This window comes from Argentina anserina, chromosome 6 (assembly GCF_933775445.1).
Source record: "Argentina anserina chromosome 6, drPotAnse1.1, whole genome shotgun sequence".
Lineage (NCBI taxonomy): Eukaryota > Viridiplantae > Streptophyta > Magnoliopsida > Rosales > Rosaceae > Argentina > Argentina anserina.
Window position 1 is genome coordinate 24,125,021 of NC_065877.1, and position 8,823 is coordinate 24,133,843.

Consider the following 8,823-nt stretch of genomic DNA (forward strand, 5'->3'; position numbering starts at 1 on the left):
CCTATTTTCTAACTCCAATAATATATTAAAATCTAACTCCAGTTAGTGTCACTGATATTTGAACCTGAGTATGAGGATTTCCACACTAAGACTTGACTCCAGTACCAGTAGTGGTTCATTACCGAAACCCTTATATAATCCCCAAATGTTAAAATTTGGAAAAACCCATAAACTAATCATAGTATTACAATAGAATTATTAGATTGAAGTTATACTATTTACATGATAGAATTTCTTAAAAATTAAAGACGTGCGTATAAATCATCATTTGTCTATAATGCTCTTGTTTCTAAGCTTCCTCAACTAAGATTTGGATAAGCTTTCCACCTATATAAAAAGAAGCAAAATTTAAATTTACTACATTTTTCATACATGATTTCCTGCATTGCGCGTGCCGGAGGCTAGGGGTCTATAATTTCTTCAACATTTACTATTACAATCTTGGCTATAACTAAAAGTTAGATGACTACCTGTATTTTCATCTTTCTAAAAAAAAGAGAGCTTTGCACACAATTGATATGTCTATACAGCCCCTCAGTAGGAATTTAGGAAATGAACAACTGTAATAATAACTACCTTCTTACACCTGCCACCCCCATTACCTTCAAAAACGCCTATAAATACAAACCCCTGCTCTCATTTCACACCAACTTCCAGTGTCTGTTCTCATTCATTCTCTTTTAACGAGGGAGAGAGTAAAGTGTCTGGTTCTCAAGTGTGAAGATCACAATTCAATTATGGGTGTCAACTCAAACAGAGTTGAGGACCTTCCCTGCCACCATGATCACCATTATCAAACCACCACAGTCAGAAACTCATCAGATATAATAGACTTGGAGGCAATGCCACCGCTTGAAATCCACAGGGTCTGTTTGCCACCAAAACAGAGCACCTTGCAGAAACTCAAGCACAGGCTTGGTGAGATTTTCTTCCCAAAAAACCCACTTCACAGGTTCAAGAACCAATCCTGGTTGAGAAAACTGCTTCTGGGTCTTCAGTTCTTGTTCCCAATCTTCCAGTGGGCTCCTGAATACAATGCTCAACTTCTCAAGTCTGATGTCATCTCTGGCCTCACTATTGCTAGCCTTGCCATCCCGCAGGTATATTACGTAATATTCTGTATTGTCATTTAATGGGTTCAAACAAATGTCCATGGCTCTGGTGCTCTGCATTCATTGCATGGCGCAAGTTATGGAAAAAATAATAAAGGTGGTCGTGGTTTTTGATGGAAATCCCAAATGGGGATTATGCAACTTCCATTCATCTTCCTTTGGATAAAGTTTTGCTTTGAACTGTCATGGAATCAAGTATGGTATATATATTTTTAGAGATAGTTTCCTAATTGATCACAACTTGAAGACAACCAACCCAGGTCTTGGTTTTAGGTGATCTGATTGAACTTTTGTCTTAACATTTGCAGGGTATCAGTTATGCAAAGCTTGCAAATTTGCCACCAATAGTTGGGCTATGTTAGTACCAATAACTTAATTAAATCTCGTTTGGAAATTATTTGTCTAACAACTAATTACCATGATCACTTATATTTTAATTGGGTTTGCTATGCAGACTCAAGTTTTGTGCCTCCACTGATATATTCACTGCTTGGGAGTTCTAGGCATCTTGCTGTTGGTCCAGTTTCAATAGCATCATTAGTCATGGGATCAATGTTAACTGAGGTTGTGTCTAGTACTGAAGAGCCAATACTTTATCTCAAGTTGGCCTTCACTGCAACATGTTTTGCTGGTCTATTCCAGGCTTCTCTGGGTTTCCTGAGGTAAATTATAGCTTGGAGAAAGATTGATAGCAAAGACATTTTTAAATTATCTGAAGATTTTGAACAAGTATACATTGAAAGCTAAAACTTTCTAATTTTACCCGGTATTTCTTCTTGAAAATTTAATTTGTCAACTTATAAATTGATCGTGTATTCTGTTACAGGCTAGGCTTCATAATTGATTTTCTGTCAAAGGCAACTCTAGTTGGATTTATGGCCGGTGCAGCAGTCATTGTTTCCTTACAGCAGTTGAAGGGGTTGCTTGGGATTGTCCACTTCACCACCAAAATGCAATTTATACCAGTCATGGCCTCAGTTTTCAGCCACAGAGGAGAGGTATTTTCAACTGCCTTGAGCAAGATCAAGCAATTTGTTCTTCATTTTTGTTCTAATACAAAAAGATTAAAACTTTTGGGTACAAGGAAAATCATGGAATAAAATCGTGGAGTTACTATTGAGAAGAATTTTCTTGCTACTGCTAATAATGCTTTAAGAAAAAGATTGTTTTTGCTATTTTCCGAAGGATTCGATCAAAAGGTTCCAAATCTATTTTATAAAACGGGAGGTATCTATTATAAGTTTATGACCAAGCAGCTGTCAACCTTTTTTAAGTTTATAATAAAGAGAATCTCCCAATTGCACTAAGTAAAGCTTCCAACATTTGAAGAATTTAAGTTCATTTCGTGTGACTGTCTGCTTAGAAGTACTTTTGAAAGGTTCTTGGCACATTAGAAGTAGATTAATTTGATATAGACGTAAACTGGCTAAATGTATTGGCCGATTAGTTGAGTTTAGTTTCGACTTGGTGTACCAGTTTATGGAAGTAGTATTTTATACGTAGAGGGGTTGTCTAAGTTTGATAAACTCTTTTAGCAATGTTGGTTTATGGGGGCTAAAAGTACTTTTAATGGAGAGAATATTAATGCAAATTCTACAGTGGTGCTACAGAAAAATTACTGATGGTTTTCATTCTGATGTGCAGTGGTCATGGCAAACAATTGTGATGGGCGTTAGCTTCCTACTCTTTTTATTCACAACCAGGCATATTGTAAGTGTCTTGCTATACTGTCACAACCAGCACTCACAAGTATGTGTCAATTTCTTTCAGATTATGATATGTTGTTGAAACGTTTATTTTTGTTTTTTAAACAGAGCAAAAGAAACCCAAGACTCTTCTGGGTTGCAGCAGCAGCTCCATTGACATCAGTTGTTGTTTCCACACTCATTGTCTTCTTCCTCCATTCAAAGGATCCCCAAATCTCCATTGTAAGAACTAATCTTATTTTCGTCGTATATGGAAGATTCTTGTCAAATTACTTCTCTAAAGTTGAATTTATTCTGTAACAGATTGGTCATTTGCCGAAGGGTGTTAATCCACCTTCATCGAACATGCTGTACTTCAGTGGCCCTTACTTGGTTCTTGCTATAAAAACTGGCATTATAACTGGGATCTTGTCTTTGACCGTAAGTCACCTTGAAACTCACCTTTCTCTTTACTTCGGTAGATTTATCTAGAAAAACCGCGGCATACATCCCTTAACCCTTCACATGCTGATCATCCAATCAATTATGTGATGCTAGAGGTTGTTTGTAACAGTTGTATGCAAGAGATTCTCATCAATTTGCAACTCTTACTTAGTAGTTACGCACCTACAGATATTATACAAGTGGTTTTATATTATAGGAAGGAGTTGCCGTGGGAAGAACATTTGCATCTCTGAAAAACTACCAAGTGGATGGAAACAAAGAAATGATGGCAATCGGGCTCATGAACATTTGTGGTTCTTGTTCTTCATGTTATGTTACCACAGGTAAACATTGATCCTACAATGTGATACGTAGACTTCCCTAAACCAGTGCAACAACTAAAAATACACATTTTCAGGTTCATTCTCTAGATCTGCAGTCAACTACAATGCTGGAGCAAAAACAGTTGTTTCAAACATTATTATGGCCGCAGCTGTGCTTGTAACTCTTCTGTTTCTAATGCCACTGTTCTATTACACCCCCAATGTTATCTTAGCAACCATCATCATAACGGCTGTGAGTGGACTAATTGATTATCAAGCTGCATATGACTTGTGGAAAGTTGACAAACTTGACTGCATGGCCTGTTTATGCTCCTTCTTCGGTGTTCTTTTGATTTCTGTCCCAATTGGTCTTGCAATTGCAGTAAGTTTTCCTGATCTCAAGTAATTTCTTGCCTTTTCATTGAGCATGTTAGGAAGTGTAGAAAGCAAGACAAGAAGCTGAAAATGCAGTTATAGGATATATAGGATTCAAACCTAGAGTTCTCTTGTAGAAAAAATAAAATTGTAAAATAGCTAACTGGGTACTCCTTGTATCTAAATGTCGATTTTCTATCATTGATTTCTAACAACGTATCTATGCAATTTAGGTTGGAGTATCAGTTTTCAAGATCCTCCTTCATGTCACCAGGCCAAATACCGTGGCTATGGGGAATATCCCAGGAACCCAAATATATCAGAATCTCAATAGATACAAAGAAGCTTCAAGGATTCCTTCATTTCTCATTCTAGCTATCGAGGCACCCTTCTACTTCGCAAATTCAACTTACCTTCAAGAGAGGTTAGTTTTTTTTGTCCTAAACTGTATACAACGAGTCTCTCATCTCATAAGCAAATCAGGTTTTAAAAGTGAAAGACTTGTTGTGAACACTTTTAATCTAAGAAAGGTGTATCAATGTGTAATTTCTGGCCATGGTTTTCTAACTTGTGGTTTCTGCTACTACAGAATACTAAGATGGGTTCGGGAAGAAGAAGAGAGGATAAAAGCAAACAATGAGGGCGTATTGAAATGTGTAATTCTAGACATGACAGGTAGGCAGTAATTCAGAACCTGACGTATATACATTTTACTGCATATATACCCTGACATCAAGTAAGAAATGTAGTTGTAAATGTTTTACTGCATCAAACTGACGTATGTACATATTGTCTCAGCTGTGACAGCCATAGATACTAGTGGTATCGACACATTATCCGAACTCAGAAAAATGCTGGAGAAAAGATTGCTTCAGGTAAGGGCTATGTTAAAATTACCTTTAGCTACGTACTCTAGCTAGTGTTGGCAAATCATGTTGGCCATTTTGGGTATACATTTTTCTTACCATGGTGATTTGTTGTTTACTACTCTAGCTAGTGTTGGCAAATCCTGTTGGAAGTGTGATGGAAAAGCTACAACAGTCGAAGACTTTGGAGTCATTCGGATCAAATGGAGTCTATCTCACAGTTGGAGAAGCGGTAGCTGACATTTCATCACTATGGAAGGCTCAGGCATAACTTTGTAGAGGACCTTAGAAGACTATATGGAGAAGTATATATATGGCTACAAGCTGACTCTGTTTTGCTTGGGGTCTAGGAAGAGCTTTTAGTAAGCCCAGCGGTATTTTCGTTTCTGTATGTTCTTTTTTCTTTGGGAAATCCAAAAAGAACCATTTTGTGAATTAGAAATCTTCAAGTTCTTAAGCTCCCAAATTCTGACTGTTGATTGTAGTTTAAGCAAGGAACTTGAAACCCAAGTTTAGAACTGCTTAAGACGTTTATGCAGGATTATCTGAAGCAATGTTTACCGTGATACATAAAACCCTAAACGCCGAGAGATCTAATAAATCAAATTAAAAACCATACGACTATACTCGTACTCAGAGTAAAACTTGTGCACTCTCTATTGCTGTGGTGAATGCATCTCAATCAATTTCAAAAAAGGGAGAATAGTGACTGCTTTACTTATTGTGGAAGAATAATATACTATTTGCTGACGGCTGATGGAAACAAATTTGTCGACCACCCTCTATTTACACATCTTGTGTCCACCTTTCTAAACTCATGTCATGTGTCCAATTGCTCAATTATTATCTAAATATGAGTTGAAAAAAAAACACATGACATGAGTTTAGAATGGTGGGCACAAGGTGGGCAAATGAATGATGGTTAGCAAATTTGCTTCCACGACTGACAGCTGAGACAAAAACACGGTAGACAAAATTAGCGCTATGAAAAAGATCAATTTATCTATTAATAGTGCTAAGCGTATGTATGCTACTGCTGTGAATGGAAGGAACCACTTTGTGATATCCTGTCTCAAACAATCCTCCACCAAAGGGACTTCATTTTGAACGAGCTTTGACATTTTAATTGGACCAACCAAACCTCAAGCACTTTCATGAGGACATTCGCACAGGATACTAATTGCTAAGCCTATCAAGGACAAACATGTAAATATTTCTTCATATATTACTTTCAGCATTACATTTATAGTGTAACACGTTTGTAGTCTTGTACCTCAACAGTATGCAAAGATATGGTATCCATACATTTGAGCAAATCCGATCATGAAGCTGACTCTCTCAACCGCATATAAAGGTCATAAAAAATAAAAAACAAACAAACCCGCAGCATCCGTTCGTTACCTTGTTAAGGATCTCGGTGAGTCTAAAAGTCCCAGCCCTAGGTAGCTATATATGAGAAAACATAAATAGAGCACAATCTTGACATACATCTTCAATGAAACCAATGTTCTATTCCTTCATAAAATAATCGGAACTACACGTTGAAGGTGAACTCTCATAGTTTGTGGCTAATCAGTTACCCAACATATGAAATCACTTAGCATGTTCAAAAAATGGAAACAAGGAGCCAATTAGTGATGCTAATCATCAAACTAACTCATAACTTGCCCAACTTCAGATGTAATCAAATTCCACTTTTCATTTGATTGCAACATATATAACAATCAAGCATTTTTTAGCGTTAAACACAAGTTATAGGCGTATAGCTAAACCAGAATGTGTGACTAACAATCATATAGACAAAGCATGAAAATAAAAATTGCACAAGCATTACAAGGTTTTCTGCAGCAAATTTCTTGATGGTTGTACAATAGCATCCAACCAAATTAAAAAATATATATATATATTACTAAGAACTCCTTCAGACTAAAGAAATCATGATAACACCAACAATATAAACTGAAATGATAATGCTTATCTTGTGGAAACAGAAAGAAGAGAGAGAGAAAAATGTAATCAGAAGCATAACATGCATTGCTCCACCTAAAATTGTACATTATGATTTTTCCTATAACAATTCATACCTCATGTGCTTAAAACTTCCATCATTTGAAGCACTGTACCAAACTTCTACAAGAGATCTATGTAAATTATCACCAGCATAGACAAAAGAATCCACAGACTAAAGTATTTCTTCTCATCCAATCTTGGATGTGGTATTCATGAGCTTTATCCCTTAAGCTCCTTTGAAGAAATGGAAATGATCCCTCTATAACTCCACAATTCTTGCATGTTGTGTCTCACCTCAGTCAAACATCTGTATAGATTTTGTTCCAAATTAATTTTGCATAACATTAAAACAACTTGTGAAGAAAGACACAGGCAATGATGCAATTTCTTTTTGTAAATTCTTTATACAGTTGGGGACAATTGAAACATACGCAGAAGGTAATCTTAATGCAAGCCATGGAACAGTCCTAGGATTTAACTCATTTAAGCATGAATTATAGAGATGAGTGTCTTTCTATAAAAACAAGGGCATCTGCAGCATATAAGTTCCTCCTACATATGTTTATGACGGTAGAATCTCACGAAATAAGCAGGCAATTAAAGTAGCAAGATTATTGTTTACTCTTCATTGAGGACTCAACAGAGCAAATTTTAGTTTAGTGAGAACAACAAACAATTACGAAACAACTACAAGTTCCTGTTGTGCTCATCAATAAGTAGCAGAAATAGCAAAAAAAAAATCCTCATTAAGGACAAATCGATAAAGCTACTTGACTAAATTTAATATTAGCAACAGAATATAATGTTTCACACTTTTTCGTTTTACTTCCATATACTAAGCGGTAGGGGAATTCTTACTTGAGCGATATCGTGCTGTAGGGATCATGATCTCCTGCAGTTCACGTTTCATGCAGAGATATATACCTAGCCAAGCCATCACTCCAATTCCAGTACCATTTACAACCCACCACGTTATTGAAGAAGGCCAACCCCCATAACCAATGCAGATACAGAGATGGACAATGTACACGGTGACTGAAAAATCTAAGCACCTTTTCGACCTCTCAATCAAAAGATATAGATATCCAGCGCTGCAAACAAACAACACACAAAGTCACCTAAACTGTCCATCTCAGTATATCCACTAATTCTTTTCACAATTCTCAAACACACATTTTTCTTCCACAAACTCTATGAATTCCACATCTACAAGCTTTAGATATAACACGAAAGAATTATAATAACTGAATGCAGGATAAACAATCCAACTAAATAGCGCGACGGAGTTCTCACCTGGCAAGTGCACTGAGCACAAAGGAGGCAATGACACACCACCCGGTGACAGTAGAGACGGTGACAGTGGCAAAATCAAAGAAATACACAAGGGTCATACGGGACACGCGAGTCCCAACAAGAGCAGCCAAGAAGAACCCAAGAGTGAGATAGTAGAGACACTGAAGGCACACAATTTGGACAAGAATGAGCCAAGGGTCCCATACTACTGCACCATAGAACATTGTCTATCACTAAAGATTGTATTTTTAAGATCCTCCAAAACTCTGAATTGACTAGTATTGATTCCAAGAAATGATGAAGCAACTAGAACATAACCAAAGTCAGTAATTTCAGCGTCTGAGCTATAAAGAGGTTCCCCAATAGCCCAGGCATCAGGAGTAAAGCACAAAGCTTTGAGACCTGGGATTGATTTTTGAGCCTAATTAGAAACAGGGTTTAGAACCCATCAAGATTTCGATCTGAAAGCAACACATAACCCAACAAAAGATGTGAAATTTGCGAAATGAAAAAACTGAAATTGAATGGTGTGAGAGAGAGAGAGATGAACCTTGTGGGAAGGAAACCCAGATTCGATCTGGGAATTGAGAGCTAAGGGAGGAACCGTGGAGTTGCAGAGAAGACGATGCGTACAGTAATGGCCTTAATAGCAATTTTGAGCTTCCCTTTCCCCTTTTTCCTCTGTTGCTGTGTATTTAAATCGTATCTGGTTTCT

The 8,823-nt window shown here is 37.0% G+C and overlaps 2 protein-coding genes across 3 annotated transcripts; one reads left to right on the plus strand and one right to left on the minus strand.

Moving 5' to 3' along the window:
• Positions 1–655: 655 nt before the first annotated feature.
• Positions 656–5,240, plus strand: LOC126800455 (probable sulfate transporter 3.4). The gene is made up of 13 exons (XM_050527826.1): positions 656–1,100; positions 1,421–1,469; positions 1,567–1,774; positions 1,939–2,110; positions 2,757–2,822; positions 2,927–3,040; positions 3,122–3,238; positions 3,459–3,585; positions 3,660–3,946; positions 4,173–4,363; positions 4,529–4,614; positions 4,738–4,814; positions 4,933–5,240. The coding sequence occupies exons 1-13, from the start codon at positions 738–740 to the stop codon at positions 5,074–5,076; spliced, it is 2,001 nt and encodes a 666-aa protein (XP_050383783.1). The 5' UTR covers positions 656–737; the 3' UTR covers positions 5,077–5,240.
• A 1,578-nt stretch (positions 5,241–6,818) lies between these two features.
• LOC126800458 (uncharacterized) lies at positions 6,819–8,823 on the minus strand. 2 transcript variants are annotated; one of them, XM_050527828.1, is made up of 4 exons: positions 8,659–8,823; positions 8,109–8,569; positions 7,674–7,906; positions 6,819–7,122 (listed from the first exon to the last, which is right to left on the minus strand). In XM_050527828.1, exons 2-4 carry the CDS (start codon positions 8,330–8,332, stop codon positions 7,115–7,117), a joined length of 465 nt encoding a protein of 154 aa, XP_050383785.1. In that variant the 5' UTR covers positions 8,333–8,569; positions 8,659–8,823; the 3' UTR covers positions 6,819–7,114. The 2 variants fall into 2 exon arrangements, with proteins under 2 accessions (XP_050383785.1, XP_050383786.1); XM_050527829.1 differs by having other exon boundaries at positions 8,109–8,529; positions 8,659–8,811.